Source organism: Triticum dicoccoides, chromosome 4B (assembly GCF_002162155.2).
Source record: "Triticum dicoccoides isolate Atlit2015 ecotype Zavitan chromosome 4B, WEW_v2.0, whole genome shotgun sequence".
NCBI lineage: Eukaryota > Viridiplantae > Streptophyta > Magnoliopsida > Poales > Poaceae > Triticum > Triticum dicoccoides.
The window spans coordinates 129,959,879-129,984,119 of record NC_041387.1 but is presented as its reverse complement, the minus strand read 5'-3'; the positions used below and the strand labels follow the sequence as shown (position 1 = coordinate 129,984,119).

Here is a 24,241-nt window from a genome sequence, read left to right as displayed (position 1 = left end):
GTTGAATGCCGGCCGATGGGCCTTTATCTATGTAAATATCTTATCGCAATTTATGCTTGCTTTGCCGATTTCTAACTTTCCTTGCATATACTCCTTGCTTTTTTTCCTTTGCCGCCCTCCCTTAACTATCCTCTTGCCAGCCAAGCAGCCGCTCTGCGGACTGCGGCTGGTTTGAGTACGTACTTAGCTTTTTTTTGCGGGAGGGCAAGTACTTAGCCGTCTGGAGGTTTGGCAAGGGAAGCAGAAGCCGGCTGACCGGCTGCTCAGCAGACGGCCGAACAGGGGCGGCACCGGCTTCAACTATATGCATTTTCCTTAGCCATTTTTCACGTGGGCACTGTCTTGCGACCCCTGCCCGCCATGCAGTCGCTCCGCGAGCTGCGGCTTCTGCCAGAGGAAGTTTTTAGGTGCCAACACACTACTTGTCCGGCTGCAGGAGGTGGCATATAGTAGAAGGCGGCAGACCTCCGGGTCGACTGGTCGACCCGGTGCCAGGCGGAAGTAATAAAATAAAGCACACTCATGGGCATAACACTTATCATATAGATAAAAAGGAGGGTAGTCCCCGAGCTCTTCTCGGGGAACCCGGAGTCTTTGTACATAATACAAAAGGTAGCGTGATACATACTGCTTTCAACTGTAAAATCTCCGGAGGAGGTTTGCGTTCCATAGCCTCTCCGTCTCCTTGCCTGAATCATCTCTTTTGCATGCTCTGGGCTTCTGAGCGTCGATCAGATAGTAGGAGTCATTGCCCAGCACCTTGCTGATGATGAACGAGCCTTCCCAAGGTGCCGAGAGCTTGTGCTGGCCGGCTGTTCGCTGGATCAGCCGGAGCACAAGGTCTCCCTCTTGGAAGGATCTTGGCCTCACCTTGTGGTTGTAATACCGGCGCATGCTCTGTTGGTAGATGGCGAACCGGCTGAGTGCCAGCAGCCGGCCCTCCTCCAGCAGGTCAACACCGTCTTCTCGGGCTTCCTTGGCATCCGCCTCGGTGTACATGGTGACTCGCGGGGAGTCGAACTCTATGTCCGTCGGGATGACGGCTTCAGCACCGCAGACAAGGAAGAAGGGCGTGAAGCCGGTCGACTTGTTCGGAGTTGTGCGCAGGCTCCAGAGGACGGTCGGTAGCTCGTCGAGCCAGCAGCCAACCGAACACTCTAGAGGCTCGACCAGTCGGGGCTTGATGCCGGACAAAATGAGGCCATTTGCTCACTCAACTTAGTCGTTTGACTGCGAATGGGCAATGGACGCTAAGTCCAGTCGAATGCCCTGCGTCGCGCAGAAACCAGCCAAGGCCCCTTTGGTGAAGTTTGTGTCGTTGTCGGTGATGATGCTATGTGGTATACCGTACCGAGTGGTGATGTCAGCAATGAAGGTCACGGCAGTCGACCCATTCAGCTTCTTGATTGGTTTTGCTTCTATCCACTTAGTGAACTTGTCCACAACGACGAGCAAATGAGTCATGCCGCCACGGGCCGTCTTGAATGGTCCCACCATATCCAGCCCCCAAACAGCGAAGGGCCAGGCTATGGGGATGGTCTTGAGTGCAGAAGACGGCAAATGTGGCTTGGAGCGGAACTTCTGGCACCCTTGACACTTCTGAACTAGTTCTTTGGCTTCTTCTAGAGCAATCGGCCAAAAGAACCCATGGCGGAAAGCCTTGGCCACAAGTGATCTTGAAGCCGCGTGGTGACCGCATTCACCTTGGTGGATATCCCTGAGTATTGCTTGGCCTTTGTCCGGCTCCACGCAGCGCTGATAAACACCAGTGACACTTCGTCCTACTAGCTCTCTATTGACTATGGTGTAAGCTGCTGCTCGCCGTTGCACTTATCGGGCCGAGATCTCATCAGTCGGCAGCTCTTTGTTCACCAAAAACTTGAGGATTGGCTTAGCTCAGGATGGTTCTGCTATTTCTTCGACTGCCACAACTGCAATTTGTATGAGGGCGGTTGGGCCGGGAGGTGGCGAGTTGGCAACTGCTTCCGCCTGCTGAGTTGAAGAAGTCCCCGGGCTGACTGCTACAATCCCCGGGCTGAGTTTTGGAGTCCCCGAGCCGGGTGCGGCTACAACAGTCCTCGGGCCATCTGCTGAAGTCCTCGTGCCGGCTTCTGGGACCCTCAAGTCGGATCCAACTGCTTCAGGAGGGGCTGGCACGAAGATGGAATCTGATTCTGGGGACGGCTTGACGGATGGCTTGAGGAGGCGGCATAGGGCAACGCCGGCTGGTATTGCTTGTCAGGTGGAGCCAATCCGTGCCAAGGCATCTGCTTGCTCGTTGTCGTTTCTTGGCACGTGGAGGAACTCGCACCCATCAAAATATCCACTGAGTTGCTGCACGAGGAAGCGATAGCTTGCCATGTTCGCGTCCTTGGCGTCCTAGTCGCCTGACGACTGCTGGACCACCAAGTCAGAGTCGCCATAGCACAGGATCCGGCGAATGCCGAGTTCCTTGGCAAGCCGAAGCCCGTGTATGAGTGCCTCATACTCGGCTACATTGTTGGAGGCGGCAAAATGGACTTGCAGCACATATTTGAGCTTGTCGCCTTTGGAAGAGGTGAGGACGACACCGGCTCCCAGACCGGTGCGCATTTTTGAACCATCAAAGTGCATCCGCCAGTGGGTGGAGTCTGGTGCTGGCGGCAAGTACTGGGTCTCGTCCCAGTCGACGAGGAAGTCGGCCAGCACTTGTGACTTGATGGCGGTGCGAGGCTGGTAGTAGATGGTGTAGGGGGACAGATCAATAGGCCACTTGGCCACTCGGCCAGAAGCATCTCGGCTTCCGATGATCTCAGCAAGTGGAGCTGTGCAGACGACAGTTATTGGGTGCTCTTGAAAGTAAGGCTTCTGTTTCTTGGCGGAAAAGTGCACGCCATAGCACATCTTCTGATAATGTGGGTAGTTTTGCTTGGAGGTGGACAATACTTCGCTCAAGTAATACACCGGTCTCTGGACCGACAATGCTCTGTCCTCCTCCTTGCGTTCTACCACCATGACTATGCTGACAACCCGACTGGTGGCTGCGATGTACAGGAGCAGGGGCTCCTTCTCAGTTGGAGCCGCCAGGATAGGCGGGGTTGCCAACATCTTCTTGAGTTGGAGAAAATCCTTGTCTGCCTTGTCGTTCCACTTGAAAAAAGTGGTCTTCTTCATGAGCTGGTACAGGGGAAGGGCCTTCTCGCCCAGCTGACTGATGAAACGGCTAATTGATGCCAAGCAGCCGGTGAATTTCTACACGTCCAACAATCGGGTGGGCACCTTCATCTTCTCGATGGCCTTGATCTTCACAGGGTTGCACTCTATGTCGCGCTCTGAGACCAGGAAGCCGAGAAGCTGGCTGGCTGGTACTCCAAAGATGCATTTCTCCGGGTTGAGCTTGATCTGGAATCGGCGCAGGTTCTCGAAGGTTTCCTTGAGATCTTCTAGCAATGTGCCACGCTTTTCCGTCTTCACCACCACATCATCCACATAGACATGGGCATTTCTGCCGAGTTGCTTGAGGAGGCATTTATGCATGCAACGCCGAAATGTGGCGCTAGTGTTTCACAAGCCGAACGTCATGGTCAGGTAGCAAAAAGCTCCAAATGGCGTGATGAAGGCGGTCTTCAGCCTATCGGCCGGGTTCAACTTTATCTGATGGTACCCTGAGTATGCATCCAAGAAACACAATAGCTCGCATCCGGCTGTGGAGTCTATCACTTGGTCAATTCTTGGCAGGGCAAAGGGATCTTTGGGGCAGGCTTTGTTGAGGCTGGTATAGTCAATACACATGCACCACTCCTTATTCTTCTTCAATACTAGGACTGGGTTGGCCAGCCATTCCGGAAAAAAACACTTCCATGATGAATCCGGCTGCCAGAAGCCGGGCTATCTCTTCTCCGACAACCCTTCTCTTCTCTTCTGACAGGCGGCGCAAGGGCTGCCTGACCGGCTTGGCATCAGGTTAGACATGTAGTTTGTGCTCGGCGAAATCCGTCGGAACACCCAGCATGTCTTTGGGAGACCATGCGAAGATGTCCCGATTCTCACAGAGGAAATCAACGAGCTCGCTTTCCTATTTACTGTCAAGGTTTGTGCCTGCAACAGCGTGCCTCTCCGGGTGCTCTGGGTCTAAGGGTATCTTCTTTGTTTCCTTTGCCGGCTTGAACAAGCCCTCAACTTCCGACTCCTTGGGGAGGGGTGACATTTCTGGCTTCTTTCCTGCCATTGCCACCACCCGGTCAAGGAGCCGCTTCTCAGCTGCAATCACGAGGGACTCGGCCAGCCGGCTGCTATCAGCAGTGCAGGCGGTCGACTTCTTGTAGTCTCCGACTATGGTCAGGATCCCCTTGGTACTCGGCATCTTCATCTTGAGGTAAGCATAGTGGGGGACGGCCATGAACTTGGCCAGAGTAGGTCGGCCAAGTAGGGCATGGTAGGGGCTCTCAAGGTCCACCACTTCAAACCAAACTGGCTCACGGCGGAAATGATTCTTGTCTCCGAAGAGAACATCGATTTGGGTCTTGCCGATCGGTGAGCAGGAAAGGCCAGGGACTATGCCATGGAATACAGTCTGACTGGGGAGGAGCTGCTTCGGTTTGATTCCTAGCTTCTCCATCGTGTCACGGTACAGGATATTGATGCTACTGCCACCATCTATCAGGACTCTGGAGAAACGAGCTGCCCGCCTCTCCGTTGCAAAGGTAGCATCCAGGACCAGGGCATAGGAGCCAGGGGAGGGCATCACCTCCAGGTGGTTGGCCCTGCTCCAACTGATAGGCTTCTCGGACCAATGCATGAACTCTGGAGTATTTGAGGCCACTGCTTGTACTTCTTGCTGTTGCAGCCGTCTGTTGCGTCTATCATCAGCCACACTAGTGAATACAACATAGGCTCCGTGCTCCACTGGTTACTCATCTTGTATAGCACCGACTGGCCGGGCCGCCGGCTGCTGGGGCGGAGGAGGCGGCGGGCCGGCAGGCAAAGGAGGTAGGAGGCCATCTTCCTTAGCAATCCTGGTGAGCCAATGACACTTTCGAGTGGTGTGGTTGGACGGCTTCACGCCACTATGGAATTTGCAGGGTGCATCGAGGGTTTGCTCGTAAGAAAAGGCAGGCAACCAATTAGGCTTGTCGCCCTTCTAACGCTTGGGCGCTGGCTGCCCCTCCGGCTGCTGGTCCTCAACTGCCGCCACCTGCCGGCTGGTGGAAGCCGGCTGGGTGGCCTTCCGCTTATTGTCGCTTGGATGCTGTCGCCGACTGGTGTCGCCAGCCGGAGTCCGAGGAGCCTGAGGTGCCACCTTGCCGGACGCGTCAACTAGGATTTCCGCCTTCATGGAGGAGTCGGCCGTGGCGTGCTTATCGGCGATGATCAGCAGCTCGTCGAGCGTCGCAGGCTCGTCGCAGAGGAGTCATGCTTGAGGAGGGTGCCCTCTCGGCACCTGGCGGTGAAGTACTCGATCGCCTGCACTTCATGCACACCCTCGCATGAGTTGCGTAGCTCGGCCCAGCGCGTGAGATAGTCGCGAGTTGATTCGCTAGGCCCTTGGACGCACAAGGAGAGCTGTCGGGGCTTGGGAGGCCGCTTGTACGTGCTGGTGAAGTTGCGGATGAAGGCCTCGATGAAATCAACCCAGCTGTTGATGCTGCGGGGCTTCAGGCTATTAAGCCATGTCCGGGCTGTTCCTTGAAGCATGAGCGAAACGTACTTCACGGCAATGCGCTTGTTGGCGTTCTCTATGCTGACGGCCGTGGAGTAGTCGACCAGCCAGTCCTCCGGCTTCACGGAGCCGGTGTATTTGGGCGTATCTCGCAGGAAGGTGAACCCTTTGGGGAAGGGCTCGTCTCGGATTCGCGGGCCGAAACAGGGCAGGCCCAATGGGTCTTCCTCTTCTAGCGCCAGGGATCGGTTGAGATGATCGATCCGATGGCGGGCGTCATTCTCTCCGACTCCCTCTCGGCGGCCAAGGCGGTCGCCGAGTGTCGGGTGCGTGACATGCGGCGGAGTGGGGTGCCTCGCTCCACGAGGCGGAGGAGGAGGCGGATCGCCTCGCCGCTCCACCGCTTGAGGGTGGCCGTCTTCGTCTCGTTCGATGGAAAGGCGTGTCCGGCTGTGGCTGGCAGCCAGCTCGTTGCCTCTTCTTCCGCGGGCGCCACCAGTTGGCATCCGGGACGTCGCCCCATGGTCTTGGCGAGGGGTCGGTTCGTCGTTCCGCTGGGCGGGCACTTCAGTGCGGCAGCCGGCCTCGTGCTGTGCGGCGGCCGCGTCTAGGAGTTGTTGGACTCGCTCCGTCATGTGGCGGCGCTCGTCGCCGTCGTATTTGTCCAGCTCATCCGTCACCGCCTGGGCGCCCCGGATGTTCTCAGCAGGCGTGGCGTAGACGGGGCGTTCTGCCCCGCACATGCTGGCGATGGTCGCGCCACGCTGCCGGACCGTGCCGACGCGGCTAGGCCCCTCAGGAGCCGGCGTGCCGCCAACGGCTCGATCCATCTCGAGCCGGTAGGCGTCCGAGAGGCGTCGCATGCTGGCTAGTCTACCAGCGCTCTCGAGAAGCTGGACGCGGCGTGCCTCCAGCATCTCAGCATTTGTGCCCTCTGGGATGGGCGCCGACAGGTCTTGCAGAGCCGCGTCGAGTGGGTCTCGAGCGCGTCCATCCGAGTGCTCGCCGCTGTGGATGACGAGCACCTCCGTGACGGTGCTCCCACCGCTGAGCTCGCGAGGTGGTGGCTCGCCGTAGACCACCACGTTGGTGGGGAACGCGTCAAACAACGCCGTGTCAGAGTCAACGATCATCGGATCAGTGGAACCAACAGACTCCAGGTCCACAGCAGGCTCGCTGGTGACGTGGAGCTGGTCGAGGAGGCTGATGAGGCGGCTCTCGGGGCAGCCGGTGCCCGCGTCGGAGGCCGACTCGTCGGAGAGGTGGATCTCGTTGACAAGGTCGGCGAGGCAGCTCGCTGCACAGGCGATCTCCGCGCCATTCAGCGCGTTGAGGCTGACACCGTTGGGCGTGCTGGGCTGGCTTCGCTCGCCAGGAAGGAACAAGGTTCCCGTCCAGAGCAGATCTCCAGGAGATGGTGCACCTCGCCCCATGGTGGGCGACAAATGTCGGGGGTTGGGTGCGACATATGCTAAAGGATGGCTTATCATGATGGGAGCGAGTAGAACGTCCCTGGTGCCCGAAAGCGGGATGAGGCGTAGACACGGACGCCGGCGTACTTTACCCAGGTTCGGGGCTCTCCTAGGAGATAACACCCCTAGTCCTGCTCTACGGGGTCTCCGCATGATCACTCAAGGCGCAAGTGATACAAAGTTGCTCCTTGAGCTGTATGCTAGAGGTAGGAGAAGGCAAGGCTAGCTCTCTCCTGCCCTAGGAATGTGGCTAGGTCTAATGGGGTGGAAACCCTTTGCATGGGTGCCCTAGGGGGTTTATATAGGCCTACCCCCCAGGGGTACAACGGTAATCTGGCCGGCTGCTGGGCCCAGCTGTCAGCGTCTCCGGCCTCCGGCTTCTCCGCCGACTACTGGGGTCCCCGCCCGGCGGGCCCCGCCGACTGGTCTGGTACGGAGCCGACAGGACGCTCCCGCCGCGGGCGGGTCTGGTTGGCGGCTGCTCACTGTAGCCGTGCTGCTAATGACGCGGGCTTGGTTAGCTCAGCGTGGCTACAGTCCCGCCGCCTGGTGGGAGATCACTGTATCCACACCTGGTCTCATCAGGTTAATGGCGTCCTTGCTTCGAGGGTGGGGTTGACCGACTAATCCGGTGTGCGCCGTCTTCTGGGGTGTCACTGCCCGGGAGGGCCCCGCAGACCGCGGGCCGTACCGACAGGCCGTCGTGGGGAACAGGGCTCCGCCTGTCCGGAGTGACGTCAAGGGTAGGTGGCAACAGTGTCACGCCGTGCCGAGATCTCCGTCCGTACGGGCAGTGTGGCCACGCCGAACCCACAATTTTAGGATAAGGGCTTCACTGTAGCCACGCCCCATCACGTCCTCTTGAAGGGGGCACAAACTCTGAGGGCGTGAGGTGGCCGCCTGCTTGATGCCGCCCTCTCTAGACGCCGGCTGGCCGGAGACGGGCGCTCGTGGTGCTGTTGGCTGGTGGTTGGCCGCCGTCTGGTGGCCGGCCGTCGAGCTAGCTGGCCACCGGAGGACGGAGCTTCAGCTTGGGGCACAGCAAGGCGAAGCTGGCCCAAAGTCTTGATAAATCCAGGGACCCGGGTGAGGCTACCCGTGGCCCATTACTCCGACACCGGACGACCGTCCAACGCCGGGCGTCCAACGCCTGGGCACTCAACCAGCCAGAAGGGCTAGCCGACGGAAGCTACAACGGCCGGACGACCGGCAAGTACCGGACGTCCGACACCCCCCAGGCCCCGGACGACCGAGCACCACCGAACGACCGGCGCCTCCCGTCCAGAGCCAAAACGCCGGACGTCCAATAAGCACCGGACGACCGGACCCTCGCGAGCCACCGGACGTCTGCTACCTGTCGGTCGACCGACGCCTGTGTGTGCGCAGCTTCGGGCCCAAGGCCCATGTACCCTTTCACTTCACCCCTTTTGCACTTAGACTATAAATAGACCTCCTCCTCCTCCTAGAGAGAGTTAGCATTGGTTTAGCTCATTTGAGATAGAGCTTTGCTCATCCATACGGATCTCCTCCTCGTGAGAGACTGCGGCCTCTTCGGAGAAGATCCATCTGGATTCAAGACCCCTTTACGGGAAGATCCCTCATGGATTCAAGACCTCTTCTCGAAGATGAACTATCACCACTTGTATCGTTCTTTGTTGGATTTGGATCTTGTACTCTTTTGTATTTCGAGGATCTAGCACATGTGTGACTTTATTCTTGTTGGTTGAGTGTTCTCTCGTGTTTTTCCTTCGTTCCCCTCCTTGTGTTCTTCGTGTTCCTTGTAGGGATCCGCTCCAATCGTGAAAGATCGGTCTCTAGGGTTCTACCCTACATCACAATGGCTGCTTCTTTCCTGCGAAAATCGACTGACCTAAAAACAAGCAAATACACATCAGTCTCTCTCTCGCGCCCTTGGATCCAAGAACCTATTGTTTATACTCTTGTCATGTGTCACGTTTCACTCCAAGGGCAAGTACTAAGTTCTTGCCCTTGGATCACGTGTTTCGTGATTCGGGCACCGGGCACCATCTCTCTCTTTTGAAGACAACACTGCTATGTGTTCTTCGGTGGTGGATGCTAGTGATTTTTTTTAGAAAGTATGCTTGCATTCGAATCATGAAATAATACAAAAAAATCATCTGTACAAGCACATCCTAACACACATACAAAAAGCCAAAAAATAAAACAAAGAGCGCCCTAAAACAACTAGTAAAACGCGAAGATCTCCGAAACTAAGTGTCATCATTCATGAACTTTATGAAAAGACTCCTACAACACAAGAATCTACAAACACAAGAATCTACAAACTAGACCCAAACAGGTCATCATCTTCAACCACGACATAATCGCCCCAGCGCTGCTTCCCTTTTCTTCGCACCAGCGCTAAAAAGATAAGGACACACATGTGCATCCAACACGCCTACACCAGCCTCGCCATTGTGGCTTTGAGTACCACTATATGTGTCCCTTCCAGATGAAAGAAAATTAAGATTCGGTTCCGGTGCTGATGCCGCGGCAGGGCCAACCGCCCAGGCAAAGCAGGACATCCCTCCAGCACCACATAGAAAGAGGAAGAACAACAAAAAAAAATCATACCGAAGAGAAAATAGAATCTCCATCTTCACACAACCACCACCCATCCGAGGACCCAACCGACCAGTGCCGGTCGACCTCCAGACACTATAGCCGCGACCTCGACGAGATCCGGGGATCCCCCATCCCACTAGCCCCTAGACGAAGGCAAGAGCTTCGTCTGACCGTGAGCGGAGTCCGAAGAATCTTATTCAAACGCGACGTCGCCGCAACAAGCTTGGCAGCATCTCCCTCAAACCTAACCCTACTGCGAACCCACCCCACGCACAAATCCAAGGCCCTCCTCCCTCCCGCCACCGGCACGGCCGGCGGAGGGAGAGGGAACAGCGGCAGTGCCGGCGACACGCAAAGGAAAGCCCCGCTCGCCTCCTTTCCGCCTGTGCAGGCGATCCAATCTGAAAGGACGAGCGGCGAACACAACAAAACAATGGTATTTGACCATTGCTAGTACTCCTAGAAGAGATCATGGTGCTCCCTCGACTTGGCTTGGCTGGTCGACGAGGAGTGGCGGCTGTTCGTCTAGAACGCGCGGTAGGTTTTTGCGACGGTAAAATTATTGTATGTACGGGCAATCCAACGGCCCCGGTTTTACCAAAGTGCAATCGCTTCTCTCCAACCCTGCCGCCCGAAGGCTGCAGCCATGCGGCGGCACTACGCCGAGCTCTTCCGCCGCGCCGCCTCGCTGCCGTCTCTCTCGCTGGTGGCCTCCCTCCACGGCGCCGCACTCCGCCGAGGCGCGGTCCTCGTCCCCTCGCTCATCCATGCCTACTCCGCGTGCGGCGACCCAGCCTCCGCCCGCAGCGTGTTCGACGGATTGCCCGCACAGGAGCAGACGCTCTCCGCGCGCACCGCGCTGGCCAGCGCGATGTCCGCGCACGGCAGGTGCCGGGAGGTGCTCGGCCTGTTCCGCGGACGGGAGGGGGAGATGGACGACAAGGCGGTGACGGTGGTCCTTGCCGCGTGCGCTAGCGATGAGGATCCTCTGACGTATGGCAGCCTGCCGTTCCGTCACTGACATGTGGGCCCGTTGGGAGCCTGGTCCACATGTCAGTGGCCCAACGGCACGTAACGCACGGCAGAGGAGCGTCTTCCGTGCGCTAGGGCCGGGATGGTCAGTGAGGGGAGGGAAGTCTTCGCGAGGGTCAGGAGGCCAGCGTTGCAGCACTACACGTGCATGGTGGAGATGCTCGGACGTGCTGGGGAGGTCGAGGAGGCAGAGGGGCTGCTCGCGCGGATGGAGGCACGGCCAGACAGGATCATCTGCACGGTGCTGCTCGCTGCGTGCCGGGCGCATGGCCGTGTCGATGTGGCTGAGAGAGTGGCTAGGTTGATGAGCGAGTATGGCATTGTGTGAATTTTGGCATATTGATCTGTTGACAAACTGGCCATTGTGTGAGGCTGTTAGCCAAGACCAGTGATCAAAACCATTGTGATATGGAGCTGATAACACATAGTTTGATTGACGGCAATGGTGGTTCATGAAGTTCATGCAGTAATGCAGTATACAACACAAGCACCTGGCCGGTGAGATCTGAATTTTGTAGAAGTCTATGCTGCAGTGGACGGACCACATGAGCGCCAGCACACTTCACTGCTTGAACCTGTATGGAAGCACAGTTCGAAGGCACCTATCAGATTGCTATAAAATGGGTAACGCCGGTACTATAGACCATCTGTAGTGGAATGCCCGTCAGTTTTCTCAGTTGCTGACTGTCTAAGCTCTCTGAGTAGCTTGATGATGGGCGTACATTTCTCATTTCTGGACTGTAAGTTGTCAAGCTTAATGGAGCCTGGCAGCCCGTAATGCAACACAAAGAGAAGTCGCCAAAGTTAATAGCCGAACTTGTCAATATTGTTAATAGCCGTAACTGTCAATCTTGACTTCTTGAGTGAATTGTTGAGGAGCAGTTTCGATCAAACTGTCAATCTTGACTTCTTGAGTGAATTGTTGAGGAGCAGTTTCGATCAAATTTTGTTGAAGCTGGATGTGGTGGGAACTATCAAAATACAGGAAGTCTGCTCCAAGAACCTGTTGTGAGATCTTCTAGGATTCAGTTTTCGGATACTTCATAGTTCTGGCATTCTCTCACGGTGGAAACTGTACCTCCTGCTATGTTTCAATTTACTGAGCATAGATCATCTGTTTTAAATGGTTAGTCCCTTCACTATTGTGTCCACTGTCACAGCAATCAACGGATCTTATTCTGGACATATGTGCAATGACGCTTGAGCAAATCAGCTCTCTGATATAAATACTCACGTTGACGCAAAACGTCCATCTCGCATGCGACACATGGGTGCGAGGGAATGCGGAGTTGGGTATTGCTGGTAAGAGACAGAACAAGTGCAACCTGGTTGGGAAACTAGCAGGAGAGATGAGGAAGCGGTTGTTCTGGTCACGAGCACAGCTGAGCTCGTTATCTGGGCAGCTCGGCTCTTCATTGGGATGCGGTGCATTCAATTCCTGTGCCAGTGCGTTGATCGTTTTTAAAGGAGGAAATGTGGAAATACAGTAGATGGGTACGACGTACGTAGGTCTAGTTACGGAGCGGACGTTTGCTGCCGTGATGGATCTAAAGGAGAGCCGTGGCTCGTGACATCAGTCCCGTCCTGATCCGTGGATCAGGATGCATGCTTTCCAGTAGGGCGGTAGTAGAGTAGTAAATGAGGGATGGCACCAAGACGGAGTTGCCTCCAATCTCTACCTGCCCTGTTTGTGCACTGTAGCTTGCGGCTAGCTGAGCGGCGGAGTTCATCCTGCAAGAATACACAGCTGGCAGCGCAAAAATGGAGTTCCTGATGCAACCAATTAGGAGGTAGTCCCGTGTGCAGCTTTCAGCCGAGTACATCTTTTTTTGGAGTTTGCATGAAATCTATATAATATTTCAAGATTTGGGCAATCCAGGACCACGTTGCTGGATGAGGTTAATGACAACAAGGTTCCAATGGAGCCACTGCACTACCATGCGGTGGCAACTGTTGCTGATCAGTTGTCACCCATGGCGGCAACGAGTGCTGGCGGGCAGATCTGTGCGGCAGAGGGGGCGGCGGTCACGGAAGCAGATGGTGAAGCGCAAGCAAAGTAGATATGCAATTTGAAATCGTGTGCCTAGATAGGTAGTTGGCTGGGCTAGCTCGACATGCATTTGAAACAATTGCTCTTCAGTTTCAGAAGGGACTGGCTGAGGACAAATGCGGTTAACAAACAAAAATAAAATTAAAAACTGTAATAGAGGATATAACAAATGTAGATAAAGCCTGTCAATCTACTCCTGGAATGGTTGGTAGACACAGCATCTCATGTGTAATAGAAATCAGCTGGGGAAAACTATACTAAGCTGTACAGCATAGTAGTACTGAAGACAGTTTCTCAATTATGAGTGTAGTTTTAGTGTGTTTTAACCATAGTAAAAATCTACTTGCAGTGACATCAGTGGGCATGATTTTCAATGAGATACAAGAGCTAAGAGCAAAATTAATCTCAAATGCAGAGTGGACACAGTATGATCTGAAAACACGATATGTGATGGAATTAGACAGTTTGAAAAAGCAATTTAGTTTGGTTTGTGTCCTGTTCTGATGAATATAAGGCAGTGAAGTCATTCCTGAATTTTAGTGTAAAGATAGAGCATAATAGAAAAAATAAAAAATTAGTCCCAAGAGGATATTTGCCCGCCTGGGGGTGTATGTTTATCCGTTTTCATGGGAAAATGATTAGATCAGAGGAACATTGCTAAAAATCTGCTCACTGGATTAAAACTGGTTGCTTTTGATTCGATATGTTTGGCAACCTATAGGTGCTGATAATAATAATACTGTCTGCAGGGTGAGGATCGGAGCTGCCGCTCCCGGTAGGACGCCTTGTCCTAGTCGCACGAGCGCCCTTGAGAAGGCAATATGTGGTTTTGCGGAGAATCCAGGGAATGTGATTGTGTCTGCATCGGGTACATTGAAGGAAATCTTTTCTTGTACTGCATAGCTTTATACATTGTCGTACCAGACCTGCGAGTTTTATGGATAGGCATGTCTTTGAGAACAATAATATCATCACAGTTCTGTCCATACATATTTATCGTTCATTCTTCTGAAATTATGTGGACAATATCAGCATTTTTATTACTTTACCGTCATATCTCATTAATTGATATAGTTCAGGTCCACACTGTGTTCACTGCTTTTATATCACGGACAGATTATCTAAGAATTTAGAAGTGATTTTCTTTTCACATAATGTAAGTTACTGTTGCACATGCTTTATTCACTTCATGATCTTGCAGTCTGAATACCAATTGATAGTGATAATGCTCGTACTTCTAAAAAACCGTGGTTGAATAAGGAGGGATTGCACTTGCCTGGTTGTACGGTGCCATTCAGTTATCAGTAGTCTAGCACATCATTTGTGAAGCATGAAAGGCATGAATCAATTCTTTTCCAGGATTCTGGCTTTGTTGACTGAAGTGGGTATTGTTAGGATCCAGAGCGGTTAAATTCAGGAACTGTGATTGTTAATTATGTAGTCTTATTTGTGATTTACCTGTAACTACAGTGCTAATTCTACATCTCTGAGTCTTATTTGACTCTTGTTTATTGGTATTTGATAGATGAGCAGGATAGGAAAGGTTAATATCGGAAGTGCTGTTCTGCGCCTGGGTGCATACACACCCGAGCTGAACAGTAGTAAATTTAGAAAAAAGATAGGAATAAATAAACTTTGATTTTTTTATTGCATTCTATATATAGAATTGTCCAAATTCTTCTGAAGCATCCAGATACCATTGCCAAACCAAACATCGGGATGTGGTTTGACCTGATGGATGATTGCTGTGCTCACCATGCCATTGGATGTAGGAATTTATGGGATGGAAACTTTGAGATCATTATGAACTTTGCCAGGATACCCTTTTTGTAATGGGATTTTTTTGGATTCATAATCTCTGTTTGTTCTTTTGCACATGGCGGGAGCGGCCTGTTTCAGTCTTGGATTACTAATGCGTGCTGAGTTGCTGCTGCCTTTTGATCAGATTGTAAGGTAGGGCCATGAATTTTTTTGAAATTCAGAATCTTTCGCTTACGGGTAGTGTTTAGTTAAAAGGCAGCTCTCGCTGGAGATTTTTTCCCTGTGCTGCGGCCTTTGGGAGTTACTCATCAGATCACTAAACTGAGCACTTTTTCTGTGAAGTGTAAACTCAAACAGGTGGCGGAAGCCTGTGTTGCTGCCTTTGGGACAAGTGGAAGCATCACTGCCTTTTCATGTACAACCACGAGTATGTTGTGGCTGCCGGAGCAGCTCTCCCCTGTGCCAGACATTTGCTTCGCCGGTGCCGACAGACAGATGGAGACGATGGATGAAGGAGCAACCGGTGGCTGGCAGCCAAGGCAAAGGCAAGGCAAGGAGGACCTTCCAGCTGCATCCTCGGAGGAAATACTGACCGTGAACTCATCCGTCATGGCGTTCTCCTGATCCGTGGAATGTACCGGATGGATTCCGATCCCCGTGCCCGTCGCAGGTGCCGTTTGCTCGACGGCTGTCCACGGCCGTTGCTTTCGGTTTGCCGACTGGGGCTGGAGTGCAGGGCGTGCAAAGGTCCAAACTGAGCGCTGCCGTGCCAAGCTACGGTTAGCGTTGCTTTCACCCTTGGTCTCTTCTCCGTGTTTATCTGATTGCGCTGCAATGCCGCATGCATCCGGTGTTTGTCTACTTCCGTGTCTTTCTTTTGCTGGCTGTCGACAAGTCGTGTATTTTCCCTTTTGGAACTGAAGTCGATCTACCTTGCACGCAAGGAGCGCGGAATTCAGTCTATATTTTCTTGATTTTCCTGATATAGTATTTGAACAGTGTTCAACACTATGTTTCTTAGCAAAATACTTACTACCTCGTTATATTATGGGACGGAGGAGTAATAAGTAGTAGAACTTATAATTTGGTGATTTCGTGCAGACATCTATGGGAGATTCCACAAAATCCTCGATTTTCACATTGCAAACTCATCCACGCTTTTCCTCGTCCACGCTTTCAAGATTTACATTCGACAAATGGTTGGAAGCAAAATATTCTACTACGAATGCTGCCATCAAAATTCAACTATAAAAAACGTCAATGTATACCTAACATAAACCAGCACAGCGTCAGCAAGTACTGTACGTCAGTACACTTGTACGTGCGCCGACGTGGTAATTAGGAGAAAAAAAAGGTTGGAAAATTCGGCACCGTCGATCTCCTGCCATCTCGATCTGAGCCGTCGGCTCGCCGTCCCGCAGATGGCACAAGCGTAGCCGGCACCGTCGATCTCCTGCCATCTCGATCTGAGCCGTCGGCTCGCCGTCCCGCAGATGGCACAAGCGTAGCCGCGCAACCTCGTCTCTCCTCTCTCCTCCACTTCCGTTACCACTCCTCCACCAGACCGGGTCCACGCCGCCGGGCCCGCGAAATCTCCTCCTCCCCTTCCTTCTCCCCTCGGACCCCTCCCCCATCCTTCCGCCCCACCTCACACCACCGCCTCCGCCTCCTCTTCCGCCACCGCCACCGCCACCGCCACCGCCACCGCCACCACCACCAGCAAAACCCTACAGCACGGACCCGGCCGAGCCATATGGCTAGCTTCGGCGTCGACACGCGTCCCGCCGCGGCGGGGGAGGGAGCGCTCTCCTTCCTCTCCCGGAGCCTGCGGGAGGACCTGCGCCTCATCCGCGCGCGGGCCGGGGAGCTTGAGACCTTCCTCAGCGCGCCGGTCCCGGAGCCCGACCTCTTCGCGCGCCTCCGCAAGGCCTACAACACCACCTCCTCCTCCGCCTCCGCCTCGGGGATCGGGAGGACGCGCCTGGACCTGTCGGCGATAGGGAAGGCGTTCGAGGCTGAGGTCGGGAGGGGGTGGGGGGCCAAGACCGGGTGGAGGTGGGAGGACGAGGACGCCGCGGAGTGGGAGCCCATACGGGCCGTCAAGGCGCGCCTCAGGGACCTCGACCGCAAGCGCCAGGACCAGGCCAGCGACGTGCTCCACAAGGTCAAGCTCAGCCTGGTAAGCTTCCAAACCCTCACCAATTCTACCGTCGTTCGTGCACAAGTAAATGAATAAACTGCAGCCCTTGCCGTTTGAGTTGCATCCACAAGTTAATAAACTGCAGCCTCACCAATTGAAGGACGCTGGCTATTCTTAGGTCAAGTTCATCTAATTGAGTTGGGTCACTAATGGTGGACCGTGGACATATCTTTGATTTTACTCTGGATTTTTTTTTCAATTCTGAATAATTGTTGGGGCAATTCGATTCTGAAATTTTAGCTTCATGTTGAGGAAGTCGAGCAAATGTTGTGGTTCGCTTGGATCAAGTTTTATGCTTATGATTTAGAGGGGAAACGTTCAGTGCTGTGATCAACAAGTTTGAGTTGAGTTGTCAACAATACATCCTCTAGATTGGCTTATCTGAAAGTGAAATTGGGTGTTTTTGTTCATTGTTGTGCTCGTAGGCTTGACATGTAAGGTGTAAAAAATCGCAAGAGGTTTGAGTCTAAGAATAACATAGGTACGGGATGACTTTACTTTAGTTTCATTCCTTCCTTGCCTGGTCTTAGTTAATCTGGACACACTGAATTCAAATACCATCTACTTCCCGGCAAGAAAAAAAAATGATCTACTTACTAGTCAAAATAATCTAAGGCTACTTTGTAAGAAAACTGCATGCCAGAAGTTAATGAAGACGCTCTCGGTTGGTGCCTTGAGCCCTTGAGCCCATGCAATTTTTGGGGTTTCATGTTAGAATATGAATAAATAATGGAACCTTTATGGGAAGTCCAGGGCATCAGAATCATCTCAGGATAATAAATCACATGTTAAGTGTGGTGTGAGTCATTTATCAAATGCATTAAGTTTCACTCGCAAATTTTTTTTTTAAAAATCAGCAGTTGAAAATTGTTACATATATTATTTGCAAAAGTTGCATAACCCCAGTTTGCTTGCAGTGCATGGACCTTAAATTAAACTTGTTCTGTGATTTACATGTTGCAGCCTGCTATACCAAATCTTCTACAGTACTATTTTTCGTTGAGTACATATATATAAGTGCACTAACATGATGTACAATTGCGATTCTTATTGCAGAAATCGATGAGCTTTGCATCTGAAGCATCTGAGGTTAGTCATCTGGTTTCATATTCTGTTGCATTGTGCATTAGAGCAACTTTTTTGTGCATATGCTAGTTTCTATTTATCAGGGTCAGTGAACTTTTCTGCATGAATACTTTGCAATACCTACAACTGCAAGAGATGTTTTTTGAAGAGCAAAACTAATTGTGATAGTTGCTGCCTTGAGTTCATTGGCTTCATTCCTCCTGTAAACTACTAAATATTGGAGTTGGCAGCATTATCTTGTTTTCAGAATGAAGGTCAAATAAGGTTGTACAATCCTTGTATTATGCCCTTACAAAATATTGTAAACCATTATATGCCTCTTGACCCACATGTTAGACACGGGGTGGCTGCATGTTGTAGGCATATGCCTTTTTTTCAGCTTTGCAGAGACGTACAATGTTCAGGATATCGGTAACTTGTAGCTGCTCAGTCGGTTGAGGAGTAGGGATTAATCGGGGAATCGACCTATTAACTGAATTTATCGGTAACCCATTTATCGGTAGGTTAATTAGGGCCATATCTATATATCTTCGCTTCAAAGATGGAGCATTTGCAGTGCTAGAAGCAGCCACAGATTGCTAAATATCAACAAATAGTCAAATACATCACATTAGACAATAAGCAGCAGCAGAATATAGGAAGCAGCAGCAGCAGCAGCATATAGCATAGCAGCAGCAGCAGTGAAGGAGAGGCAATAAGCAGCAGTAGCAGCAGCATATAGCATAGATCAGATTGCTGCTCGGAGAGTAGCGGCGGCGGCGATGGCTGCTCCAGCCTTCTCCAACGAGGCTTACTACTACAGGAGGGGAGGGGAGGGGAGGGGAGAGTGAGAAGGGAGGGAACGGGCTGTGACCTAAACACCCAGTTTTGGGGTAAAGGAGGGAATGGGCCAAACTTTTGGGCCCAAATTTCTCTCTCCAGTTAATTGGCCCAGTGGGATAAATCAGCCTTAATCCGCTAGACCAGTTAACGCGAAGGATATGCTGTTATCACATCCGCGACCTACGGAATCAGGATTAACTGGCCAATTAACTTAAATATTGGCTGATATTTTGAACAGTGGGGACATATAGGGATGTTACCCTGTCAATCTACTAATTTTCAGTTTCTTTGGCATTGACAATAAATCGATTTCACCTTCTGATGTAGGGAACATAATCTAGTCAGTATTTCTGGAATGCTAAGTGTAGGTGTGTCGGCCGGCCCAATGCCACGCTAGATCGAAAGAATGAAAAGACACAAGAAGCCTAGTAAATCCTTCGCATTTTGCGACCATTCCCGCGAGGACTACGATTCGGAGCAGAACCCAGTTTCATCCTAATAAATAATCTTGATTATAGAACTGCTCTCTTCCATCCTCCCGCATACGTACATTCTTTAATGTGGATGCGTGCCAGGTGCCAATAGTGCCATAGAATCTATGTCCTCTTGAGTGTTAACATCATGGCCTCTTCTTGGCATCTCTTTGTCCTACCAGGAAGACTATTCTTCAGCACTATAGCACATGAGATCGACATGTTTTTCTTGTAACCGCATGGTCTACTTAATTCTACTAGAAGAGTACTTTTATAGATGTAATCATGTAGATGAGGAGGAAAGTAATAGTGTAAGTACATCAATGCATGCTGACACAATTCAGTTTCATGGGCCTTGGTTGGCTGAGTCCTATGCACCATGCCCCATAATCAAGCTCCCTTTAACTCCCTGATTTAGCATCATTCGCATGTGAAGCATGTATATATTAACACATTTGCATGCATGTCCAGGATTAGCTACCCCTTTCTGCTTTATGCATTTCTTAATATATATTGATCTAGTGCAGGAAGTTCCACCACTGGATTTAAACGAACTCCTTGCGTATTTTCTAAAGCAATCTGGACCATTGTTTGACCAACTTGGTATAAAAAGAGGTAAGGGGCCTTATTTTAGTTCAACAAAATCTAAGGTCTGCAGAATATTGGAATATATGTGTGTGAGCTTGTGCCGTACTGATTTTTTTCTTCTCGTGTGGAATAGATGTGTGTGACAAGCTGGTGGAGTCTCTATGCAGCAAGCGCAAGGACCACTTTGCATATGATCCGTTGTCAACTAGTGAATCATCTTCCTTCAGAAATGACAATACTTGTGATGAACTTGATCTAAGAATAGCTAGCGTCCTTCAGAGTACAGGGCATCATTATGAAGGTGGGTTTTGGGATGATGGGCAAAAATATGATGTAGCTGACAAGAGACATGTTGCCATTGTCACTACCGCCAGTCTTCCCTGGATGACGGGAACAGCTGTAAATCCTTTGTTTCGAGCTGCATACTTGGCTAAATCTTCCAAGCAATATGTAACCTTGATGGTGCCCTGGCTTTGCAAGTCAGACCAAGAGCTCGTCTATCCGAATAACATGACTTTTAGTTCTCCAGAAGACCAAGAAACTTATATAAGGAATTGGCTGGAGGAAAGAGTTGGATTTAAAACCGACTTCAGAATATCATTCTATCCTGGAAAGGTAGGGTCTCTTTTTTAATCCATAATGTCAAACGCTATGTGTTTTAGTTGTCTAATCATTTATCCGCCCTGGCTGCAGTTTCAGAAAGAAAGGAGAAGTATAATTCCTGCTGGGGACACTTCACAATTTATACCATCAAAGGAAGCTGACATTGCAATTCTGGAAGAGCCTGAGCACCTGAACTGGTACCATCATGGAAAGCGTTGGACTGATAAATTTAATCATGTCGTCGGTGTTGTGCATACAAATTACTTGGAGTATATCAAGAGAGAGAAGAATGGTGCTATTCAAGCTTTTTTTGTCAAGCACATTAACAACCTTGTTGCCAGAGCTTATTGCCATAAGGTAATTATAAGTATGGTACTATGACTACTATGTTTATTGCGATGTTCGAGTGGACACAGTGTGAACTCTTCTTCACATATATACATATATTCAATAACTATGTGCTAGGTTGTTTTTCCTTACTGAGCTGGTATTGATACGTGTAGGTTTTGCGACTATCTGGGGCTACTCAAGATCTAGCCAGATCCATGATCTGCAATGTACATGGTGTTAATCCCAAGTTTCTGGAGGTTGGGGAGAGAATAGCAGCAGAGAGGGAATCTGGCGAGCAGTCCATGTCCAAAGGAGCTTATTTTCTGGGGAAGATGGTCTGGGCCAAAGGCTACAGAGAACTGATAGATTTGCTTGCGAAGCACAAGACGGATTTGGACGGTTTCAAACTGGACGTCTATGGAAACGGTGAAGATTCAGTAGAAGTGCAATCAGCTGCCAAGAAGCTGGATTTAAATCTTAACTTCCATAAAGGCCGAGATCATGCAGACGATTCTCTTCATGGGTAAAGATCCGAACCATCCAGCTTTGAAAACGTATGCCTTGTACATCTGCGATGTCATTGATCTGAATGCTTCTTCCTTCTTGTGTTCTTTTTCCAGGTACAAGGTTTTTGTAAACCCGAGCATTAGTGATGTCCTCTGCACCGCCACTGCTGAGGCACTAGCCATGGGCAAGTTTGTGGTCTGTGCGGATCACCCATCCAATGATTTCTTCAGATCATTCCCAAACTGCCTGACGTACACGACGTCAGAGGATTTTGTTGCCAAAGTGAAGGAAGCAATGACCCGCGATCCCCAGCCCCTCACACCTGAGCAGCGGTACAACCTTTCGTGGGAGGCTGCGACCCAGAGGTTCATGGAGCACTCAGAACTGGACAAGGTCCTGAGCAGCAATGGTGATTCTGCCAGCACCTCTGGAAGCAGCGTCGATAGGAGGATGAAGAAATCAGCCTCATTGCCAAACATGTCGGACATCGTGGATGGCGGCCTAGCATTTGCCCACTACTGCTTCACGGGCAGCGAGCTCCTCCGGCTGTTGACTGGGGCGGTGCCCGGGACCCTGAACTACAATAAGCAACATAGCGTGGACATGCACCTGCTGCCCCCTCAGGTACAGAATCCTGTATATGGCTGGTAAGACAGAACCACTGCTGTTAGTAGTACATAGATAGGTCTGTAATTTGTGACACTAATTCTTTTTCCTCCTCTCCTCAATGCCAACGGCAAAGCCTTGTTCATTATTATCAATATGAACTACAGACTACTTGTAGCACTAGATAAGAGTTGTGTATTCGATCCCTTGAGTTTTGATGGCCATTTTTCACTGGGACGCTCACATCTTTGTATGGCTGGTACAGTAGCAATGAGAATCCTATGCCCATTTCCCTGTGTCTGCACCGAAACTGGCCTGCGTCGCTCCTCGCATGCGTGTACCGCACTGGTGCACTCATACGCTGCTCCACTGTTTTCTACTGTATCTATCTACTCCGACTTGTATGCGGTACAGTATGCTCTAGTGGTACCATGATTGATTTCATGACAGGTAGAGCTTGGAATGTCTGCCTGGTACCACTACAGTACGCCTTCACACTGATGGCTCTTGGGGAGAGGGCTCTGCCGTCGATGCCACGTCACCCCTGCCCACCCAGCATGTGTTGTTGGTTGGCCCAACTGCTGCCTGCTGCATCACCTAGGTAGGTTGGTACCCCTACCCAGTACTGGCATGCCAGTTGTGGGCCTCGGGCCTCTGACGAGTGAGCCCTTCTCCCCCCTGCCACCACTATTGGTAGTACTGGGCTGTCTGCAAATTGCAATGGCGATTGATTTAATTTTGGATTTGGAATGGTGATGCGATGGCTGCGTGTCTGCTGCTGCTGCTCTGCGATGGCCGCGAGGACCATACGCAGTCTTGTGTGCGGCACGGTGTGGTGGAGTCAGTCATTATGAGACTGGACGAGTGGTGTGGGGCTATCTCTGGTTCTGAATCTGAATGCAGTGAGTACAGTACGATGGAGCCAAATCCGGAGACCGGTCGAGGGTTTCCATCGCAACGCATCACAGCAGGTGGTTGGTTGTATGGAATGGAACCATGGGTTAGTCGTTGATGCTCAAATTCGAACCGAATACCAGAACTTTCTGGAGCCGTCCAAGCTCTCACGTTCCTGCAGGGAAAATGAACCTTGAGTACACGAATGAAAGCCACCGTTGCTGCCTGCGCATTTGTTCGTTCCTTGCTTCACCTGCGGACAGGAGCCGAATTTTTTGAGATCCTTTCCCTCAACTGCCCGACCTCGCATTTGTTGTCCCATTTTCTCGCGTTGGTTTGTTTGCTTTTGCTAGACTAGATCACCATCGTCACCATCACCGTGCTATGCGACTAGTAGGGTTTCCGATTGTACCATGCAGGGGGAGAGGGGGTGACGGCAGCTCACATGATCTCATGATTAACTTAGCCGTGGTAGACGATGAGTAGCTCCACGACCAGACGGGACAGGACGGGACGGGACGTCGACACGTCGTGGTTATCTTCTTCTTCGCCTTGAGCTCTTGGTAGCAAAAAAAGAAAGAAAGTACCGCGAGCAGTGAAAAATCAGCGTGCCGAAAGTAGAGAGAGATATGACTAGGAGTACGACCGCCTTTGCTTCCGTTCGACGCTCCGTCTGAATCTTTATTTACTGTTCGGATTTGGAGGCTCAGGTTTTCACTGTGGTCTCGCGCTGCATTGCCCAAATGGGACGGCAGCAGTGACGAGAGGGAATAAAACTGTGCTGGTACATGCTGCAATGGGGGCCAACCCATGCCCAAGCTCATGGGTGCCGCCCTTCGTCCGTGCCACTGCCTTTCTTGCCTTCCATGATGACGGCTTTAATCGATGAGAGGGGCCGAGGCGACACGTCCACGTCGGGTATCCGTCCAAACGGAACGGCAACACAAACGTTTGGGAGGCGACACGTCACGTCAGCCATGAGCGACCACCGCTGCGCTTTATTTGCTGACCGCATGCATGATACAGTACTAGATCCCAAGTGCCGTGCAATCCAGTACGCACGTTGCGGCCATTTCGCGTCCTGTAGGATGTCAGGCCAACTCCAGCACGACTTCAAACGAACGTCTATCTTAACCTGCTTTTGTTTGTTTGGGACAGTAATGAGGTCGCTCATGTCCGTTTGGGGTTGTTGCTGTGTCGGTACGGCCAACGCACGGCCGCACCTCAAATCATGTTTGAAGTGGATGTGATTAAAAAGATCGCAAAAACTAAAAAAGCCAAAAATATTGTGTACGTTGTACGCAGGTAACCCTGTACAGCCCTGTACGCAGGTTGCGGCCATTTTGTTTCTTGTAGGGCGTCAATGTGTCGTTGTCGTACGTACACCTTAGCTAAATGACCTTTGGGCTTTGGTCGATCCTCTCTTGGTGGCGTATGAGCACCTCGTACCAACTGTAGATGAAAAGGAAAGAATTTTGGCTGCGGGCTCCTAGCTTATTCCATATGTGATAGACATAGCCACTGCTGAAGCACAAGTTTTTTTTTTAGAAAAAGGCGCTTGCCCGGCCTTAGACTGAGGCCCTTACAGGTTCA

The 24,241-nt window shown here is 51.4% G+C and overlaps 2 protein-coding genes and 1 long non-coding RNA gene across 3 annotated transcripts; all 3 read left to right on the top strand.

Moving 5' to 3' along the window:
• Nucleotides 1–9,951: 9,951 nt before the first annotated feature.
• On the top strand, nt 9,952–15,703 carry LOC119295436. Its single transcript, XR_005144024.1, has 3 exons — nt 9,952–10,233; nt 13,528–14,731; nt 14,882–15,703. It is a non-coding gene; the product is annotated as an uncharacterized LOC119295436 (long non-coding RNA).
• LOC119295435 (putative pentatricopeptide repeat-containing protein At3g13770, mitochondrial) lies at nt 10,228–12,084 on the top strand. Its single transcript, XM_037573855.1, has one exon. The coding sequence runs from the start codon at nt 10,343–10,345 to the stop codon at nt 10,715–10,717; it is 375 nt and encodes a 124-aa protein (XP_037429752.1). The 5' UTR covers nt 10,228–10,342; the 3' UTR covers nt 10,718–12,084.
• A 495-nt stretch (nt 15,704–16,198) lies between the features above and the next one.
• On the top strand, nt 16,199–22,046 carry LOC119295434 (digalactosyldiacylglycerol synthase 1, chloroplastic-like). The gene is made up of 7 exons (XM_037573854.1): nt 16,199–16,718; nt 17,796–17,828; nt 19,648–19,735; nt 19,842–20,323; nt 20,402–20,668; nt 20,815–21,164; nt 21,262–22,046. Exons 1-7 carry the CDS (start codon nt 16,293–16,295, stop codon nt 21,797–21,799), a joined length of 2,184 nt encoding a protein of 727 aa, XP_037429751.1. The 5' UTR covers nt 16,199–16,292; the 3' UTR covers nt 21,800–22,046.
• The last annotated feature ends 2,195 nt before the right edge of the window (nt 22,047–24,241 follow it).

Excerpts from the sequence above, each read along its gene's own strand:
- LOC119295434 (XM_037573854.1), top strand. The coding sequence starts at position 16,293 with ATGGCTAGCTTCGGCGTCGACACGCGTCCCGCCGCGGCGGGGGAGGGA. Across the intron at positions 19,736-19,841 it reads CCAACTTGGTATAAAAAGAG|ATGTGTGTGACAAGCTGGTG; the intron begins GTAAGGGGCCTT and ends CGTGTGGAATAG. Across the intron at positions 20,324-20,401 it reads TATCATTCTATCCTGGAAAG|TTTCAGAAAGAAAGGAGAAG; the intron begins GTAGGGTCTCTT and ends CCCTGGCTGCAG.
- LOC119295435 (XM_037573855.1), top strand. The coding sequence starts at position 10,343 with ATGCGGCGGCACTACGCCGAGCTCTTCCGCCGCGCCGCCTCGCTGCCG.